General features: G+C 53.2%; 1 protein-coding gene across 1 annotated transcript in view; it reads left to right on the top strand.

The window, feature by feature from the left end:
- Positions 1–21,774, top strand: part of ADAMTS17 (ADAM metallopeptidase with thrombospondin type 1 motif 17) — a 215,361-nt gene that overhangs the window by 185,379 nt on the left and 8,208 nt on the right. The window contains exons 19-21 of the mRNA XM_058666570.1: positions 276–411; positions 20,042–20,246; positions 21,551–21,703. Coding sequence (XP_058522553.1) covers positions 276–411; positions 20,042–20,246; positions 21,551–21,703 — 494 coding nt within the window. The remainder of the gene's footprint in view (positions 1–275; positions 412–20,041; positions 20,247–21,550; positions 21,704–21,774) is intronic.

Below are 21,774 nucleotides of genomic sequence, written 5' to 3' on the forward strand. Positions count from 1 at the left end.
AACTCCAGAGCTGTCTCAGGCTGCAGCTGCTTGGAGCTGCAGCTGCTTGGAGCTGTAGCTGCTTGCTGATCTTGGTCTCTGGTTTCTCACACACCCTACACTGACCTACCCTGTCCTAGCCACCTTATCCTCCCGTCTCTGACCAGTGTGGTGCTCCGAGCAGTCACCTGCATTGACTGGGCGATAGCTGCACCGGGTGCCACTCGAGAAGCATGACCGAGTGGCCCTCCCCGGTGCGTGACCACAGCCACTGAGCTCCCTCCCTCTGCTTCCAGGGGAGCGCAGAACCATTGTGTCATGCACGCGGATTGTCAACAAGACCACGACGCTGGTCAACGACAGTGACTGCCCACAAGCCAGCCGCCCGGAGCCCCAGGTCCGGAGGTGCAACACGCATCCATGCCAGTCGCGGTAAGGAGCCGTGTAGTGCCAGTAAAGGGGGGACAACACCTCCCTGTGTTGTGTGTTGTTGTCATTCTGATGGAATGTTATTGCTGCACTTTGAACCCGTCTGCTGCTAAGATCCCCTTAAAAAAAAAAGTTTCTTTGAAAGGCAGTTACAGAGGGAGATGCAGATGGATAGAGCATCTTCCATTGGCTGGTTCACTCCCCGAAATGGCCACACAGGTGGGGCCTGAGCCAGAAAACTCAATCCAGGTCTCCCACATGGGTGATGGGGGCCCAAGCCTTTGGGTCGTCCTCCACTACCCTCCCAGGTGCATTAGTAGGCAGCTGGGTGAATTGGAGCAGCCAGAAGTTGATCAGCACTCAGGTGGGATGCAGGTGTTGCTGGTGACCGATTAACTTACTGTGCCACAATGATGTTGCCTACCCAGTTCTCCCCCGAGGAGATGGAAAGAGTCGAGGCACCCGGGAGTAGGGGTGCACACAGGTGGACACCAGGGGCTAAAATGAATGCCATCGCGTGCAGATGGTGATGTTGATGGTCTGGGATCACTCAGACATTGTCCTAACTACGCTGCCTGCCTGTCCCAGAGTGACCTTGGTCCAGAGGAGTGAAATGTGCTCACGGCTGAGGTCTCCTCCTCTGCTGTGACTTTAGTGGGACCATGTGTGGGGTGCTGGTTCTGCCATGCTGCAGGGGGCTGCCATGGCCCCACTCTGCTGCAGGTCACGTTGCAGGTTGTTGTTTGTCACGTTGCATAATGTCCTGTCATGTCGAGATGCCTTTTACTTTTTTGGTGCTGGCTTTAGAATTCTTAAACTCTGCAGCTGTTGTGTGGTTGGTGCGGGGCCTTCACCAAGCGCCTTTGCTGTGTCAAAACTCTGTAAGTGCGTTAGAGAGAGAGGATCAGAGAGATAGCAAGGAGGTGGGACTCGTTTTGTCCACTTAATGTGCTCCTTCGACAATGTTTGTCTTGGAGGATTTATTGATGTATTTGAAAGGCAGAATTACAGAATCAGAGCCAGAGATAAGAGATCTTCTGTTGGTTCACTCCCAAAATGTCTACAACAACCAGAGCTGGGCTGGGTGGAAGCCAGGGACTTCATCTGGGTCTCTCATGTTTCCAGGGGCCCAAGCACGTGGGCCATCCTTCACTGCTTTCCCAAGCACATCAACAGGAGATTGGAACCATCACCCATAAGTTATATTGGGTCCCGGTGCAATGGCCCAGCAGCTAAAGTCCTCACCTTGAATGTACCAGGATCCCATATATGCGCTGGTTCTAATCCTGCTTGGGAGACCCAGAAGAAGCTCCTGGCTTTGGACTGGCTCAGCTCCAGCTGTTGCAGCTGCTTGGGAAGAGAACGATCGGACAGAAGATCTTCCCCTTTGTCTCTCCTCCTTTCTGTTTATCTGCCTTTCCAATGAAGATAATTCTTTTAAAAAAAAAATAAGTGATTCAGGCATTGCAGGTTGTGGCTTAACATGATGCGCACAATGCTGGCTGCTGCTTGGACAGTTAGGAACAAGGTTCCACACTAACGTGGAAGGCCTTGAGGAAGCTCACATGTTGGGCAGGAGCAGTCATCCCAGAAAGTCATCAGTGAATCAGCCAACCACACCCACTTGGGCCTGTGGAGACTCCAGGATGTTCTGGACCAAGGTCCATGGCCTCACCCCTGTGAAATGATTAGGACATAGGAGAGACGTGGAGTGTGAGGGGCAGCATGGGCTCCAGGTCAGGCTCAAATAAGGTAAGACATCCATTCAACAATCACATGTTTAAGTCTAGTACATTTTTAAACTACTTGAGCATTCAGGATTTTCTAACATTATGCAGAGAAACCAAGTAAAATGCAACACATGAAGCAGGAGTTACCATGCTTGACTCGAGACTTGCTGATGACAGGGAAGGGCAGGCGACCCCTCCGTCGTCATCTCCCCCCACGACAGAGCTCCAAGCAGGAAGGCTTGAGACCTGTCAGGAAGCAGCTCTGTACGGGCCCACACTATACAACTCCAACCAGAAAACAGTGAAGCAAAGGGACACTGCAGACAGAGAACCGAGTCTAGAGGGGGTGCTGGAAGTGCTCTGAGCATGGGGTAGAAGCCATCACTGTGCCTGTGGCCCCAGAAGGCTCTATCTCCACAGCCTTGCATACCACCTTCCCAAGGTCTCATGCTGTTTGAGGCGAGTGCCAGCCAAACACCTTTAGGATGCCATCAACTTCACAGTGCATTCTAGGTACCTCTACAGAACAAGGCTCAGCAAGTTTTGTGTACATCTAGATGGCGGGCATGTTTGGTCTGTTCTCTGATGCCTGTTTCTTTTCACACTGTAATCCTTTATAGAAACCTTGCTGCCGGGCTGGACAGGAGCAGTCTGGTGGCCGAGTAAGCCTGTGTGCAGTCGTTTACTGACTGCTGCTGCAATTATTATTTTGTTGTGTCCACGGAGGTGTTGGCAGCTCATCGGCAGGAGCCCTAGCCCTGGCGATGGCAGTTCAGAGGGTGTCTTACGTGACAAGGAGCGAGCTGTCATCCTGCGGGTGTTGCCTCGGTGCTCATCCCTGAGCAAAGCACACCTGCACCTGCATCCGCCCGACGTGAACAGGCTGAGGCCTTCCCCTCCCCCAGCTTATCTTCTGGGATGCAGACAAGGCCTTTGCTCTTCTGTAACGGGGTCAACGTGAAATTTCTCCCCCCCGCCCCCATTGCTCTCCTCTGTCCTGCCCCTTCAGGTCCTTTCCCGACTATAAGATAATGGAACTCAAAAGTAAAGGATAAGTGGCATTTCTCTAAACAAATGAGAAATTAAGTCAATACAAAGAGAAGGAAGCACCTGAGATTTGCCTTTGAGCCTAGGAAAGAAATATCTGCTCTAAGCTCGTAATTATTATTTAGTTTATTCTGAACCATCTGACCTTTCTTAAAATCGGCACATGGCTCATCAAAGGTTATTTATTATTTGGCTAAAGAAATATATCTTCATATGATAGACAGCCACACATGAAAAGACTTTAAGCAATTTTTTTAATATACAAATGAGCAATTCTATTTGTTCAGCTTTAGTTTTAGTAAATGATAAATGATAAACATCTCAAATATATTTTAAATAACACGTCAAGTTTTTAATCTCTTCGTAATCTCTGTTACTCCTTTATTCACATTTTACAGGCAATAATACTGCTCATGACAGCTCCATACTAGCCTTGAACTTTTTATGTTCACCTACCTGGGTTGTAAGTTCACATTCTCTGACATTCCACATATTGGAATTAAACTTTATCTTAGTGCAAAGGTAGCTGAAATCCATGCATAGCTTTTTCCTAGCATGCATTTTGCATAAACATTTTTGTTAACCTTCATATGCTTAGATTACAAATATCTTTTAAAAATATTTATTTGTAAGGTAGAGTAAGAGAGATCTTCCATGAACTGGTTGACTTCTCAGACAGCTAAAACAGCCTGAGCTGCGCCAGCCTGAAGCCTAGAGCCTGGGACTCATCCAGCTCTACTCCAGGGTCCCGGGGTCCAAGCAGCTGGGCCACCTTCTGTTGGCTTCCCAGAGTCAGCAGGAGTCAGCAGCAAGAAGTTGGATCAGAAGCAAGGCAACCAGGACTCGTGTAGGATGTTGGCGAAGTAGGTGTCAGCTTAACCCTGTGTGCCACAATTAAAATAACTTTTTAAAATTGTTTTTCAAGAACTTTTTCAAATTCCCTCATACGTGTACACACACAGACACTTATATGTACATGTACACATACCAAATACTCATATATCGTATGCAATATATAGGGATATTACCTACAACTTTGTTTGGAGGTATATGTATTTATAGGCACATGTTTGGACAGTGAAGCTTGACTCACTGCACAGCAGATCCCAGTTCCCACAAGTCTTACGTGGTTAGATGGACTCAGGCTGAGAAGTGAAGTGTAGAGGTTGACCTTAGAAAACTGCTTGGGTAAAAGGGTGGGGTTTGAAGATCTGTAGGACCTGGGGAACTAATGGCTGTGTCAGGGAGGCAGGCTCAACTGGAGGACAGAGCCTGTGGCCTGGAAGCAGAGCCCAGAACCCAATGGTGTGAGCTTTGTGGGCGACGCCAGGGGTCAGCCCACTGTTGATCCTGGCGTGCTGCGAGGGGCATCCTGTGTTACAACAGAAACGTTTGCCTTTTCTCTTCTGTGTTTTCCTTTATTCCTCCTGATTGCCCTTTAATTTTCTTCAACCTTCTTTTTCCATCTAGGCTCCGAGGGTTTCCTTTGCTGTCTCAAGGGCTTGTCATTAGCACCTCTTTATCCTAAACTTGTGCCTAGCATTGTGGCTTCTTCTCCCACACTTTACTGTAACTGTGTGGAACCCAGAGTGTGACACACAGGGCAGAGGGCCTCCCTCCAACCTCGTGCACATCCAATATGGACACATCAGCAGCCTGGTCCCCCAACCCTGGCAGACAAGGCAGGATCTATAGGTCAGATCGGCGTTTAGGGCTGTGGCCAGCAGCTTTCTCTTTCGTGGCACTGTGCCCCAGCAAGTTCCAGCACCCTGAACGGTGCTGTACACAGCAGCCCCTGGCAGCCCCTGGCAGCCCCTGGCAGCCCCTGGCAGCCCCAGCCCGCCCCAGCCCCCATGGTCCTGCAGCAGGAGGCAGGGGCTGATGTGCACAGGGCTCACCTAGGGGCACCAAGCTCCTGCTTTCCTAGACTTCACGTCTTGTAGGCTTACCCTCTGGAGAAGGTCATTCCAAGTTAGTAGCTATTTCCCTGCAGTATTTACGATTTGAACTGCTTCCCAGGCAGTGTGTGTTGTGCTGTACAGTGAGCAAGGGCGATTCAGGAAAGAACATTCAGCGTCGCCCTGGCAATTCCATGGTCATCTGTAAGGAAATGTATTTGGTTTTTAAATTTGTCTTCCTCTACTTAATTATCTTAACCAGGCTGGTCTTGTTTTAGGTTAAAATTTAATGCAATCCCTCATTTTTCTTACTAAATCACATTCCATGTGTGTACATGTACATTTGTATGTATGGGAGGGGGAGCATGGAGGGAGGGAGGGAGGGAGAAAGCATGATTTAAGAATGAAGGCTGAGACAGTGGGTCTTTAGCTATAGCCACAGTCTGAAAAGTTACCATTGTTTAACTCTTGCTGGCCTGAAACGTAGCATTGGTTGAGTACTGCAACCTTCTGACACTATCTTAATCCCATCACTCCTTCTATGTGTAAATACATAAATTAAATTGGACGCCTTTCTTCTCTGTCTAAATTAGGAAACACTTGAGATGGAGGGAGAAAATGCACTTTGAGGCGGGTTGTTGTTGCTGTTGTGTTTTTATCTTGAACATTTGAGCATCCCTCCATTTGCTCACTATGCGAGAATTCCCAGAAGGTCAGCCTTGCAGGTGGCGGGGCTTCTCTCATTGGCCTCTCTCTCTTCCTGGAGTAAGATGTCACTGGGTGCTTGATATCTCCACCTGTCTTCTGACAACACAGTTACCAAAGAGGAGAAGGGAGGATGAAGCCTAGCTTGAGGGAGGTGTGACGAACAGCACAGCCGAGAGGACAGTGACCTGTCGGAGGTGAAGGGGAGGGACATCCATCCCCACTGGGGCGTGGCGGGGCGGTTTTCAAAAGTGAGTTTGAATCAATTGATCCCCTGATCCTCCCAGCTCCAAAACATCCCCTGCCCTTTTACCCACCTTAGGTCATTTTGGGGGCTGTCTATTGTTGATTGGCTCTCATACAGAGAGGACGAGTCCATACAAACAGATTAGTCACTCTCTCCTTGAAAGCACGTATTCCCATGTCAATTCATTGAACACAAATCGATGGGGAAAGATACACACAGTGACTATAAGAAAGTGACAGTGCTACAGTTATATCAGACAAAATGAATTTTAACAGCAAAACATGTGAATAAAGATATTTTATAATGATAAAAAGGAAATCCTTCAGGAAGATACCACAATTATAATATATATGTATCTAATCATAAAATCCTAAAGTACATGGAGCAAACCCAGACAGAAATTAAGGGAGAAGTAGATAATTCAACAGTAAGTGCTCTGTTTTAAATAGTGTACAAGCTAGAAGAGTAACAAGGAAATCGAAGAGGAGCAACATTATAGAGCTGCTAGACACCTGTCAGACACTCCATGTAGCCTAGAATGCTCCTCCTCCTCAAATGCATGTGAAACATTCTTCAGTATAGAAATTTTGCTGGATCATTAAATAATCACAAGAAATATAGAAAAACTGAAGCAATGCAAAGTATATTCTCCGGCCAATTGAATGAAAGTGGGAACCAACAAGAGAAGGAAATGTGGGGGAAATCACAAATGTGAAAATTAGACTGCTCCCTAAATAACCAGGCGTCCAAAAGAAATTATAAGGGAAAGTAAAAGGCATTTTGAGTTGGATGAAAATGTGAAGGCACAGGACACTCAAACTCTGAGAATGCAGCTAAAGCAGTCCTTAGAGGAAAATTTATAGCTGTGGACACATTGAAAGAAAGGCTTTTTGTCAAGCAGGATACTAGGAAAGAACAAATCTAGAACAAGCAGAAGAAATCATAAATAATAGGAGAAGATGAAAACAGAGGTTGATTATATATAAAAAAAATCATTAGCAAGCCTTCAGCCAGATTAGCCAAAAAAAAGAAAAAAAATGGAAGCCTCAAATGACTGAAATAAGGGATGAAAGACGGGAAGCTGTTTCTAACCTGAGAGAGGAAGAAGTGAGCAGCTGTCTGTGTTAGAGAATTTAAATGAAATGGACTGATTGCCACAAAGAAGCAAAATCATACAAACTGAATAAAGAAAGGACATCTACAGAAAAAAAAAAAAAAACCACAGCCAGCTCCATCTAAGACCAGGAGCAGGACGCGGCATATTGTCTTGCCTGCAATGACCAGCAGTAATTACTGGCCAGAGAGATGATCAACAGAGGAAATAACAGGCACCCAGATTGCAAGAAGTCAAACTGTCTGTATTTGCAAATGGCCTCTTGTATTTGCAAAGTCCTGAAGAATCTTGTAACTACAGAACTGCTTGTAGATATTAGCAGTAATAACTGGTTGGGACTCAAACCCGGACACTGCAGCATGTGGACACTCAAGTGTCCATGTGGCAGCTTAGGTGTGGGACCAAATGCCCACCCCACCCTTACATCTTTAATCTGGACATGCTTCCAGAAAGGTGTACACCCAACAGAACATCCATTTTCCAGACATTGGAAAAGGAGGTATAATTTGTTTCCATGCCAGCTCTAACTCCCAAGGGCTCAAGAAAACCGCTGGACATTGCACCCAGGTGGGCCCTTTGGCTATGGAATAAGGAGGCAGAGCTTCCTCCACCCCATCGTCCATGCACCTTGTGTCAGCAGGACACCTGCTGTGTCTCTGAGCAGCAATTGATGCTCCTGAAACAGGAAGAGAACACCAGCACCATTTGGTAAGCCATCTATTTTGTCACATGGTTATTTCCTTTTAATATCTCCACCAATACATCACTATTGTCCCAAAGAATTTGCCACCGGCTGCTGAATGTCAGTATTAAGTACTGGACAGGATGAGAAAGCACTTTGTAAACTGAATGGAGCAACCCCTCTGGGATAGGGGGTGTCCACACTGGGTATCCTCCCAGACTGTGCAAATCTGCCCTGTCCTCCAGGTGGCCCCAGCTTGCCACGGGATCTGCCCAGCTCAGGGCCACTGCCCCCACCTGCCCTCCCGAGCCAGTCACACTGACCCCGAAAGACTGCGTATCCACGAGCCACCAAAAGGCACCTGTTGCACACATCATGGGGCATGAACCACCCCGTGCGCCCGCAGGCCTGGCTTTGGCTTAGAGCTATTATGCTTCCAAAGGCTGAGTTCTCTCCAGAATCCAAGGACGATCTCTTTACAAATGCCCAAGGGCTTGGCAGTTCCCCCACAGAATTGGTATCCTTCTGGGGTCCCTAGGGTCTGGGACAGTTAGCTGGGAACTACGGCACTGTCTCCCACCCCAGCTCATCCTGTCTGCAGACCTCATTTGTATATGTATATATTCTAAACTGTAAAAATCCCAAATCCAGATTGCTTCTGGTCCTGTGTGTTTGGTGTGAGGCCTGCTCAGCCCATGCTCACCACAGTGAGTAGTAAGGCATCCTTCATTGGCGGCTCAGCCGTAGCATCCTCTCCCCTTTCCAGGCTCATGGTGCTTTGAGGTGAGGTGACAGCACAGCTGGCTGTTCCTGCCACCCTGCTGCTGGCCAGCTGGCCATGGCCCTCTCCTGTACCCACACCCATGCTGTCACAACAGCACCTCCCACAGCCTGGCTTTCACTGAGTTTCAATGGGGAAAGGCTGTCAGGGTACATCAAGTTCCAGGCCAGGCAAATTCCATGAGGTTTGGAGCAGGCTCTGCCTTACCCAAGTGCTCCAGAAGTGTTCTGGGAGTCCCTGCAAGAAAGCCACCACGGAACTCTTTCCCCAGACAAGTCTCATGCTGCAATCCCCTCCCCAGAGCTGCTGTGGAGGGTGTTGTCCTGGACAGCAGGCTCACGGGGTCCCCAGCCTTCCTGCAGCACTCTTTGCGGAGACTCAGTGCTGTCTGCAGGAGCCAAAACCCAGGCAGCCCCTTCACTGGTAGAGGTGGGGTGACTGTTCCATCAGCTTATGACATGGCTGCCAGAGGCTGCCCTGCCCCATGAGGGACCCTTGCTGCTCTGTCGCGTGGGAAATGCAAGGGTGGTGACCTGGGCACCCCCCACTTCTTCGGCACACAAGAGCAGGGCTCCTCCAGCGGCCACACTGCTCACAATCTAGGCTGCTTGGAGACATCATCCATGGGCTCAGCTCACCTGTCCTCCTGGTGGCAGGACACAGGGCCGTAGTAGCACATAGGAACAGGATGGAACACGACGGAACACAGGACCATGGCGGAACACAGGGCCATGGTGGGACACACGAGTGTGACGTAGACACAGGGAACAGAGTGCTCTTATTAGATGGAGGACCACACCAGCAGCAGCAGAGGCCAGAGGCCAACAAGTGCACCCAAGCTGGAATCATCATGCTTTGTCACGATGAGACCCAGGAGGAGGCAGAAAGTCCCCCCATCCCCCTGCAGCTGACACTGTCCCACTGGAATGAGAACAGCAAGCTCGCCAGCAGGACGGCTACTGTTCTGGAAAATTCCCGTGTCTGGGGAAGAAAGGCAGAAGCTGGAATGTTACTGTTGGATGGCAAGCTTCTCCCTCGGCGGCTGTGTGCTTCAAAAAGCGTGAGAGAGTTTCTTACCCCCAAATTCTTCAAGACTGGGTGGGGTATGATCTATTACCAGACCCAGACTTCTGGTTATCATAACCCCATAACTGCCGACAACAGTTCCTGGATGGTAACCGGATCAAGTGGGATGGCTAAAAACAAAACCAAACAGGCATCCACACAGTCACTTCGGTGGGATTGCCAACTGCCAGTTCAACCCTGTTTCTTACCCTCCTGCTTTGTGAGTGAGAGCTCAGTTTGTTCCTGTGAGTTCCAAGAGAAGCTGGCTTCTCTCATACAGAAAGCTTGAGCATGCCTGCATCGTGAAAGCTGGGAGTCTTAGAAATTGTGGAAATCAAGCAGGTGACAAAAATCCAGAGCTTCCTGCGGGGAGGTCAGAGGCCCAGTCTGGTCCAGCCTGACTGTGGGCTGCCCGGGCCTCAGTCTGCACCCGATCCCTCTGGGGCTCCTCTGGGAGTCCACGCCAGAAGACCAGGAGGTGCTTGGTTGCTGAGTAGCTCTGCAGACTCAAGCTGAAAATGAGGAGCATTCAAGGCAAGGCTGTCCTGTCTGAAAGCTCAAGTGCACTCTGCTACCCCGTCTGGTTTTAATAACAGTGCCACCTGCCTCTCCAGTGTCACGCCCATGAATGGGGACGGCATCTTGACAGAGACACCTGGCTGCAGGCCCCGAGGAAGCCACTGCTGCCCCTTCCGTGTGAGTGGAGATGAGGCAAGAGGGCAGAATGCTGCAGGTGGCCTGTCTCCTGGCGTGCTGTCAGTGTGATCCAGGCCCTGCTGGAAAAGAAACTCCAGTTCAGGGGTCCAGGTGAGACGGGGACTGCCCAGGAAACATGGCAGGTGTTGGGATTGGGGCCCCATGGCAGCTGTACTCTGCTTGTGGTAGGCTGACCTCAAGCTCACTGGGACCAAGAGGACCCTGTGGTGTGAGTCCCCAGGGACTGAAGGTTGAGTGGGGCAGTCTGTGGTGGAGATAGGAGGTTTTCTGGCGAAAGAGCAAAGCCTGGTGGAGGAGGAATCAGATGTCGCCTCTACCTTTGTGGCCACACAGTGACTTGACCTAGGCCGAGGGCCACCTATGGGCAGCTGGTCTCCTGCACCTCTGTGGGACTTATCTGCTGCCTCACCACTTTTCTCCTTCTAGTCTCTCTGCGCTGAGGGCGAGCCTTGAGCCAGGTGCCCATCAGACTGGCCTGGGTTTTGTGGATAGCTGTGGGCGAAGCCACAATGTCCCGCAGCGAGGGCTAGGGGTGCTTGCTGTCTGTGACCCGGCACCTGTAGGAGCTTGGGATGCCCCAGTCGGTCATCTGCATGGATGGTGGGGAGAGGCCGTCCCAGCAGCCTTCACTAGCCATGTGGCAGGAACAGTAAGCAGGAAGGACCCTGCTGGGTGCCTCACTGTAACCCCCACCACACAGAGGCCCTGGACACAGACACACCGTTTGTTAGACAACGGAGCTGACCGGGGAAGGAGGGAGGGAGACGCTGATTCTGTGTTGTCCTGGGTTAGTCCCAGGTCTCTCCCTCCCTCCCTCCTCGCTGTCCCCTGCTCTCAGCATCCGTACTGCTGGGACATGGGAGCCTTGAGGAGACCAGGGGAAGGAACGCCTGTGAGCTCTGTGGCCCCTCCCTGCCAAGCCCCTGAGGAGCAATGGCTGCCCATCCCATAATCCCTGCGTATGACCAACTGCAGCCAGCCGCTGCTCCCCAGTATTTTGTGGGTGACCCTCATTTCTTCATTCTCACATTTTTAACCATGCGATGTCATCAACCCATGCTGGTATTTTCCGGGTAGCAAATGATTAGGACAGACAGTCCCTATATGTGCTGGTGTCCCCCTTCTGGTCAGAACACACCCCTGCAGCTTGCACATCTCTTAGGGTGCACTGAGGTAGCAGAGAATCTTGGGGGGTTTGTTTCCGGCCACCTGAATGCTTCCGACCACGAACCTCGGGTGATGTGATCAGCCAGATGGGAGTGAGGCTGGGAAGGCGGAGGGGCTGGGAAGGCGGAGGGGCTGGGAAGGGGCCTCTGGCTCAGGGCTCGGTGCGTTTCGTGCTGTGCACCTGGGGCTCCCTCTGGGCGGGCTGAGTGGGATGGCGAGGCTGTGTGCGGTGTGGGTGGGTGTGGTGTGCTGGAGCCTGCTGGCGCTGCAGTCTCTGTGTGTGGGTTTGCATCTCAGCACTGCCGTAGGCGGAGGAAACCTGGCGAAGTGTTAGCCATGTCATTTCCAAGGGCAGCTCGAGACGGCAGGAAGGAGTGCTGTGGAGGCCACGCGTGTGCTCTGCTTGGCCTTGTCTTAATCCATCTCCTGGGGAGAGGACACTCCTGGACCAGTTGGAGCGAGCTGTGCACAGTATCTTGAGAGCCGGGAGGGGAGGCATGTCAGCTGCGCCTGCAGCAAGGGGAACACAGGGTGACCGCCTGTAATGGTGTGGGCCAGGCCAGGCCATAGCCAGCAGCCAAGAGCTTCATCTGCATTTCCCATGTGGGTTCAAGGGCCCAAGACTTTGGGCTGTCCTCTGCTGCTCTCCCAGGCCATTAGCAGGGAGCTGGAACACACATGGAACAGCTGGGACTTGAACCCATGCCTATGTGAGATGATGATGAACAGGCAGTGGTTCAACTTACTACGCTACTATGACAGCCTCAGCTCCTGGAGTCATTATTAACCAAGATAAAGTGACTTGACAATAAACACTGCTACACTCCAGCAGTCCAGTTGATACCACAGCTCCCAAGGGCGGGAGGAGGTGCACAGAGTGTCAGCACGTGGCAGAAGAACTTCCTGCCCTGCGTGGAACAACACAGGATGGCCGAGTTCATCATGCTACACGGAACGGCATGCGTTGCCAAACTCAAGAACTGTTTATTCCTAGACTGAAGTTTTGGTTCCCAATCAGTTATAGGTTACTGAAACCATAGAAAGTAAATGCCAGATAAGGAAGAGCTGCTGTTTTTATGCCCCAAGTAACAGCCACCACTTACATAAAGCTTTAGCCACAGGAGATGTAAGGAGATGAAAAGAGGAACTTACTAATTATAGGCATCTTACTAGCTATAGGAATCAAGTGCCAAGCAGACCAAACAGGGAAGACACAGGTACACATCCATAAGGAAGGCCGTGGATGTCAAACACTCCACCCTGAGAATAGACAAAAGCAGGTGGAGCACTCACACGTCTGCTTGCATACTATTCCTACAGAAAGCGCCGGGGAGCATCAATGGAAATGTCACAGACCACGCCCATTGCCCACAACAATGGAAAGCTGGAAACTAACAGTAAATTTTTTTATGCAAAAGCCCCTCTGGTTGGAAATAAAATACATAGAAATGACTCCCCTACTTAGGGAGAGCTCAGAAGTGGGAGACGTTAACCCAGGCTGAGTGTTGAAGCTGGCCAGTCATCCACTCAAGGAGCAGTGTTGGCGGGGTGACATTGAGTCCAACCTGAAGTTTCCTGCTGCCTTCAGAGCTTCGTTCTGGTGGGACTGGCCAGCGGGGGGACCAGGCAGCTCCATGTCCTGCTGGCCTCTGTGCTCAGACATGTAGAGGCCGTGGGGGACAGGGACTTGCCTGAACACACAGAGCGCACAGGTGGTGGAGCATGTGCTGAGAGGCCCTCTCACCTATTGGCCACATGACCCTGAGCAGTTTCCTTCATGGGCCGCCTATTTCCTCATCTAGTTGGGGGTCAAGTGTGGACTAAAACACACACACAAGAGTCTAACCCCATGGATCCTCCCATTTCTTGACTAAGAGCTGGCCAGGTTACAGGTAGCTGTGCATTTGTGGAGGCTGCATGCCAGGGCAGCAGGAGGCAGGTAGAGAGCCTGGCCCTACCTGCCACCAGACAAGGACCTGCCGTGGGCCGTGTGCATCAACGGCAACAAGGAGACCCTCCTGTCCCGATGCCTCTGCCTGCCCATAGCACCACAGGTGCACAGGCCATCTGGGCTGAGCCGCAGGTATAACAAGCTCCCTGTCATTCACGGATCCAAGCAGTCCCCATTGAGACTAAATCCAGTTACTCATCGCCTTAGGCCCCAGACTTCCGTTTCTGCCCTGGAACAGTCATCCAAAATGTGGACCCAGTGGGCCCTTCCTGGCATCCTGGAGGCATTCCCTGGTTAACCCTCCATCTGTGACAGAGGGTTAGGCAAGCTAGAAAAGGTCAATTTTTAGAAACGTGTTGGAGTTGCTTCCACTGTCAACAGTGACCTCAGCATCAGGGAAAGCGAGCGCTCGGCCGTGTGTGCCTCGGTTCTCTGGCTTGCTGTGTTTGAGCGCCGCACAGATTTTCCAGCTGTGGGTGGACTTCATGCATCACTTCTATTAAGTGATTAGGAAACACAAGTTAAGAGTGCTGAAGTAAGAGGGGGTAGCTCGAGGTGCCCTGGAGACTGGCCCAGGGCTGGCGGCAGGAAGCTGGGTCACAGCTCTGTTTTCCTTGTTGATACAAGAATTCAATTCTATTCTGTTCACTCTCCCTGGATCCTCAGCAAGCACACGGCCCCGTGCCAACCACAGTCCTTCAGGAAAGCCACGGAGGAGGCAAGGACTCGATCAGGAACCATCTGTAGCCAGATGTGACCAAGCTCCCTATGCAGGCAGGCGGGTGGCCTGCACCCAGAATGGGATGTTCTGTGCAGTCCTCTAAGGGAAGATTTCTCTTGTGGGCACACACACAAAAACACAAATACACGAAACACAGCAAGCTGGCACACACAGAGGGACAGGAAGGAATGCAGTCATAAAGCTTGGGGCCAGCAAGACTTGACGTAGAAATCACTTTTCTTGGGGTCTGGAAGGCTGAATGTGAGCCCGCCAGTCCCTGGGGTGTGTGTGTGTGGTGGGGTAGGGGTGGGGAGAACTGCTTGAAGTCTGTAAGACTTCCACGGACCAGAGATTCCAGCAGCTGTCAGAAATCAGAACAGCGAAGATCTAGTCTAGATATGGGGAAACAAACTCATGGCGCATGGACCTGATGGTCAGTTGCCATTGCTGCCAAGCAGCTTGAGATCCCTGTCTGTCGGTAGGTCAGCCACCAGGTATGCAGAGTCTGTGCCACACCAGGAGTGGGAACCAGCAGAGACTGGATCCAGTGGGGATGCAGGAGCCTCTCTCTGCCTGGAGCACGCGTGGCCCTGGCTTCTGGTCCACCAGCTGTTGCGCTGATTAACCAATTCTTACTTTCACTTGGAAGTCATGATGGCTTCCCTGCTTCGCTCTCATGCTGAGACCCCATGCAATTGCCTCGGGATCTGAATTACCCGGAGCGGCCCGGTATTTCCAAACACCCTTGGCCCAGTTCAGGGCAGGGCTGAGTGGCTCACGGTCTCCGTGACATCATTCACCGAGAACTTAATTGAGAGTAATTGTTTCTCGCCTGCCGGCCGAACATCTGCCCCACAGCTGCCACGACTCCGTTCAGTTGGGACATTGAAGTGAACGAAAGGGCATGAATATTTTATCATAGATTTATCCCTGCTGTAACTTTTTATAGGAAACTGCTGGTGGCTTTATTAGCCAGCAGCGGGAGTACACACTGGCTCTCCGATGTGCCGGAGCCGGGATTTAGGGTGTACTCGTGGTGAGATCTGGGGGAAGGAGAAATGAGGGGGAGGGGGCAGTGCAACTGAGTCCATGGGTTGGGGAGGGGTATTCTCACAGAGCCTTGACCATGCTGTGATATGCTCACCCAGGGTCTGAGCCAGCCAAGAAATTGGCCCTTCCCATCTGCAGGTCCCACCTTCAAGAACTCGACCAACCCTGGATCAGAAATGTCCAGGGGAAACTAAATCTGTACATTGTTTCCTTGTCATAATTTCCTAAACTACACAGCATCACACCTGCACCTCTCACATCTTGGGGAGTGTGGGATTTCCAGGTTAGTGATGCTCAGCCTGTGTGCGGGTTGCGCTGGGCAGGAGTGTGCACTTAGGCTGTGTGTGACTTCCATGCCAGCTTACCTGTGGCATCCGCAGGTGTCCTGGAACCAGTACCCTTCGGATACCAAAGGTCAGCTACACTACATGGTGGCGAGTTGGCTGTGAGCGACCAGGCGTTACCACATGCTGTGAGCAGTGAGCTCCTGGGAGTCATTCACCCCACCCCACACAGCTGGGCCTGGGGAGGTCCAGGCTCAAGGTTAATGCAGAGTTAGCTGGTGAGCCTGAACAAGGGCCAAGCCTCTCCACTCCTGGGTACCTCTGAGGCATAGCAGGGCAAGGAGACAGAGAATCACTTAGACTACTTAGAGGGCTCTGGAGGAGGGGCACGTCTTGGGGGCTCAGGAGGGGCTCCTGAGGGAGCAGACAAGGAGGATGTGTGCTGGGCAGTGAGCTGCCCTCACGTGACAGCATTTCAGGCAAATCCACCAACAAGTCCCCCTTGCCCCACTCTATCCCAACTATCATTTTCCTTAGTTCAGAGTCTTGTTTGCCAGCACATGTTTCTGAAAGCAACCATGTTCCCAGTTGGGATGGTCGCAGGGTGGAAGGAGGCAGGTGTGTTGGCTGACTGAATGACTGTGTTTTGAGGCTGGGTCTTGAATGCCAGATCTAGGACGTGACCGGGAGTGAGCATCCGGGTGCTGCTGCAGATTATGGAGAAAGGAGCGTGACTGAAGCACAGCAGAAAGTGTGGATTATCTGGAAGGAAGAGGAGATGACAGGTGCACTGGCCAGTTGGGAGCCTGTGACAGGACCCAGGTGAGGGACAGCGAGGTGTGGAGATGTGTGCAGATCTGAAGTCCCCTATGAGGACCGAGCTGCTCGGGCATGACAAGGCATGCTGGCTCCCATGGCCTAGCCCTTACTCCTGACCCTGGGGACAAGAACAATCTGTGCCCATGTACACACGCCCAGAAGCACGGGCATGGCAGGCTCCCCACTGCCCCTTTGGCTGCCAGTCCCTGGGTCTCACACTGCCCTGGCAGAGTGTCAGCCAGACCCTGCCTCACAGTGTCTGTGGGGCCAAGTGCCCCAGGGAGCTGGACCCAGGGCGGGGCAGGCTGTGCTCCAAGGCCAGGGGAGAGAGTGGAGGGTGTGGAAGCCAGGCACCCCAGCCACCCTGGAGGGGGTGTGGCTGTGTCACAGCTGTCACCCAAGCCGAGAGCTGCAGTGGCAAATCCTGTTTGCCAAGTACCTTTGGTCATTGCACGCTGCCAAGTGCCGGCCCCTGACAGAGGATTCGAGTGTCCAGGCACCTGCTGAGCCTGCGTCGTTCCTGCCTGGATGTTCATCCCATCCCACCCCGCCCCCCGGTAGTTTGTTTGCAAGCTCCCCAGGGCTGTGGCCTTTGCCACCCTCCAGGATCAGGGCCAATAGGTGTAACCAGCAGCAGAGGTAGAGGCCCCTGGCTTTGAGCAGAGAGCAGCAGGGTGGCCTCTGTGGTAACTGACGAGGAGCCTAGCCATCCCCCTGTGCTGCCAGGGTTGGGGTGGGGCAGGCGAAGCTGTGAAATCCTGGCTCTAGAAGCTTCCTGCAAGAAGCTGCTGGCAGCCCTGCCATTGTCCCTTAGAGCCCCATGCCCAGGACGGCCCTGAAATCCTTCCCTCCCCCTGCCCCAGGAGCGTTTTCTGGGGCTCCTGTGCAATTCCCAGCATGCATCACTAAAGCAGGGCAGCAGTTCTAGAAGCAGACTGAAACCCAGCTTCCTCTTGATTTAAACATGCAGGCAGGTGCCAAGCAGCCCGGCCCTGGTGCTGCCCATGGTTCCAGCATGTTTAAATTAGGAGGAAGCTGGGTTTTAGTCTTGCCTTTCAAACTAGGATCTGAAGTGATCCTTGAGCACACAGCCTCCATGATCTGGGGCCGGGCAGCCAGTCCTTAAACTGGGCAGCTGTGCGCAGGCGTCCAGGGCATCAGGTGTTCTCTGCACCCAAGGTCAGTGAATGTGTACCAGCTTGACTGCTGAAAGCTTCTGACATGAATTTCCGTCTGTCCAGAGAGGAACCCATCTGCACACAGAGCCGAAGCTCCCAGTGAAAATGTGCTGCTTTGAAAGTTGGAGTTACAGAGAGAAGGAAAATCAGAGCTCTTCCATGTGCTGGTTCACTCCCCAGATGGCCACAACAGCCAGAGCTGAGCCGATCAGAGGCCAGGAGCCAGGAGCTGTTTCGGGTCTCCTGTGCAGGTGCAGGCTGGATGGGATGGAATGGTGCAGAATTGCATTACACTGCTCAGAACAGTGTAACATTTAAAACTAAATTCTAGAATTTTCCATTTAATGTTTTAACGATTGAAATTGCAAAAACAGGAGCACAGACATGGAGGGACCACTGCCCTGTGGGTCGCCAGTCCCCAGCTCTGTAAGAATTCTGTCTCCAGTCACAGCCAATGTGACCTTTCAGTTACTCTTTCAATGCTTCTGTTTTGGTGGGCATGAAGTGGTGCCACTTAGACCACCCATGGCCCCTGGGACTGTCCCTGGGCCTGCGTTCCTTGCCATGGTGTCTGGTGTGTGTCAGGTCTGGGTGTGTTGTAGCTGGCCTCTGTGGCAGGTGCACGGAGGAGCACACCCAGGCCCCTGTTTGCATGTTTGATGAACTTGGTGACCGCAGGGAAGGTGCCCAGCACAGAGGAGGCACTGGGCTGCTGCCAGCAGGTCCATCCTTCCACCCGCTCTGGGGGTGAGAGGGAAGTGGACCCTGGACTCCACGAGCAGACCGCTTGTCAGCTCAGCTTCTGCCGGGGCGCAGCACCCCACACCGCGTCTCACAGTCTCAAGGTGGATACAGAGGGCTTGCTCATGTCTTCCTTTCAGTTGGGATTCACTGGGATCAGCATCAGGTAGCGTAGCTGGGTGACACAGTGATGGCACTCTGTCCCTACCGTTTCCATGTGCACAGCTCAAGGTCATGGGGGACATGGCCCTTGCCTCCCCCTGCCTCTGAGCCTTCCTTCTTCCCCAGCTCAAACTCCACCCCCGCTGGGCAGCAGCTTCCCAGCCCCCAGACCCAGTGACCGCATTCTGCTTTCCATTTCTGTGAACTTGACTGTGCGAGGTAGCACAGGTGAGCGTGTGTCTCTGCAACTGGCTGTCCCCAGTGTCACCATGCTGCCACGCATGTCAGAGCTGCCTCCCTTCCCTGCCCTCCAGGATTTTATCCAGGCAGATGCAGCTTTTCAAGCCATTGAGGGGGTGGTAGGTATAGGTGGGCCTTCTGAGCCTTACTCGGCTTTTCCTCCCCATGTGTCCCTCAAGTGGCCTTTCTGCAGGCCAGGAGCACTACCCACATCACTGGAGCACCTGTCCTGGCTGTGTCCTTTAGTGACATTTGAGCATTTGTCAGGTGCCGAGTGGGACCCTTATTCTTCGTCTGGAGTCCACATCTCCTGTCAGTGACAGCCACAGTCACGTGCAGTCACCTGCCACGGTCTGGGGCACAGTCAACTGGCAGCTTGCTCTGCACTTGGAGCTGCACCCCAGCCTACCTCTTGTGGGTCCAGCAAGCAGAGGGCCATTCGCTGGACTTTGGGAATGCACAGCTCTCAGCACCCTCCCATGTCCACCCAGAGACCCAGCCAGTAGGGAGCCATGACAGGGGTCCTACGTGTGGCTCGGCAGGCATGGTCAGATGTGGCTTCAGGTGGAACTAAAGACTACCGAGGCAGAGCTGTGTGGCAACCCAAGCAGCTCAGGCTGCACTGTCCGCTGGGGAGCACCTGGGAACTGGCATGACATGAGGATGAGAGGCAGAGAGGGCCAAGTCTGTCACTCATTCAGGGACCAACAGCAGAGGGTGTGTCCTTCAGTGGCCCTCCAGGACATGGGCAGCCCTTTGGCCGGAGCTGCTTCCCAGCCCCCCCCGGGGCGCACAGAGACCCAGACAGAAATCATGATCCTCTCCCAGCTGGGGGCAGGTGAGCGCTGAGAAGAGTTCTTCCATGCTGCCAACCCCAGCACAGGCTGGGGTCCTTGGTCAGACGCTGTGCCAGTCAGCAAGAGATGCAGGAACAGCGGCCCCTGGCACACCCCAGCGTCCAGCCATGTGTGCAGTCCCCTGCACCATATTGCAGCAAAGCGTAGGAGGAGGGAGTCAGAACAGAGCCAAGTCACCACATGCAGAGCTGCCAGCACATGTCACCCACACGTTAGGAGCCAAGCGTGTCCGTGACAGCGGGCAGACAGAGCCCCACTGGCTGCAGGACTGACCGTCGCAGACAGTGGCTCAGCCTGGTGTAGCTGTGTTGCGTGCAGACCACTGTCCACTCCAAGCCATGGAGCCAGAGGCTGCCCAGGCTGCTCCACAGAGCCCACTGCAAAGCTTCCTGGTTCTGTTCCCCCAGCCCTTGGGGCAGGAAGGAATTGGCCTTTCCCAGCAGTCCTCCACTCACTGCCCTCCCTCCCTCTGAGCAGGTGGGTGGCAGGCCCGTGGAGCCCCTGCTCGGCCACCTGCGAGAAAGGCATCCAGCATCGGGAGGTGTCCTGCGTGTACCAGCTGCAGAACGGCACCCACGTCACCACGCGGCCCCTCTACTGCCCGGGCCCCCGGCCAGCGCCAGTGCAGAGCTGCGAAGGCCAAGATTGCCTGTCCATCTGGGAGGCGTCTGAGTGGTCACAGGTGAGTGCCTGGGCTTGCCTCAGGGGAAGGAATCACCATGAGGGCCAGGGGGCCTTGTCTTCAGGGCTCCAGAGTAAAGAGGCCGGGCCAAGCCAGGGTTTGGTGGGGGAAAGAAATGGGCTGTACATCCAGGGCTGGTGATTCAAGGGCCAGGGAGGTGGGAGAGTAAGCAAGGCAGGTGCTGAACTGGGCAGAAGCAGTGACAGGCTTCTAGCTTCAAGACGGCCAGTCACGTGGACCCTGGAGCATGGAGAGCACTCTTGGAGGCTGGGATGGAATTATGGAACAGTCCAGAAGCCTTGCCTCACAGCCAGGCAGGAGGCAGCCCTGGATTGAGCATGCTGGCCCTTCTGGTCCTAGTCCTTCCTGCTCAGGAGCCCTGGGTGCCAAGTTGTTCGAAGCTGACCACTCACACCCATGGTCCCTGAGTCACATGCAGGGTCAAAGCCATGCCCTCTCCTCTGTCCCTGGTCCTCCCAGCAACGTCACAGCCACTGCCTGAGCTTGTGCTCCATCTGATGCCAGTCAGCAGCGATCCATCCCAGGGCCCTCGGCCAGGCGCTGAACGGCGAGAGCCAGGATGCTGGGGGTTGACGCAGCAAGAGCTCTGTGAAGTCGAGTCCCCCGGCAGCCTGCTTTTATTTTGAAAAACTGAGTCCTACCTGGGGCTTGACATCTGCCCAAGCCACTCGTCTCCCTCCAAGTCAGGACTTTGCAAGGTGGCCCTACACTGACCAGTCACACAGGCCACCTTGGCTGGCCAGCCATGCCACCTGCCATCATGGCCTCCCCGAGGGCCCAGGCAGGCTCTGTTTGGGCAGGAGAGCACCCTGGCCAGCTCATAGCCCAGCACCTGTGTTCTGTTGCCTCCTGGCTGTGGTCACTGCTGCTTGCAAGCCCAGCACTTCTTTTCCCCTGGAGCCCCACTCGGGAGAAGATGAGCTGCCACAGGGAACAGTACTCTGTCCTTGTTAGCCACACTGAAGCATCCCCCGGGGCACCTGGTGAGGACCTCCTCCTCCCATCCACGTCAAGGTCTTTATCATGTAACCTGGAGGCTCTCCCCACTCTAGCCATGCCTCCTGCCCTCCTGGCAGGTGTACTGTGTGCTGGCAGACCTGACTCTGGCAGCTAACTTCCACTCCACTGGTCTCACATGCACTAGGCTTTTTAGATAGGGCAGAGCACAGCACGGCGTCCTTTCTGTGCCCCAGCCTGAGCCTGGCACAGCAGCGCCTGCTTCCGGTGTCGACGGCCATGAGCTAGCTGCCCCCTACAGTGAACACCTGTGCCATATCTTACAGTGCTCCACCAGCTGTGGGAAAGGCACGCAGAACCGAACAGTGACGTGCACCAACTCTCAAGGCAAGTGTGATGCATCCATGCAGCCCAGAGCCGAGGAACCGTGCGAGGACTACTCCGGCTGCTATGAGTGGAAGACTGGGGACTGGTCCAAGGTGAGCAGAGCGTGCTGGCCTTTCTGTCCTGGCCCAGCAGTGACAGGTCACATGGCCCTTGCTATGAGGCT

Source organism: Ochotona princeps, chromosome 6, assembly GCF_030435755.1.
Source record: "Ochotona princeps isolate mOchPri1 chromosome 6, mOchPri1.hap1, whole genome shotgun sequence".
Classification (NCBI taxonomy): Eukaryota; Metazoa; Chordata; class Mammalia; order Lagomorpha; family Ochotonidae; genus Ochotona; species Ochotona princeps.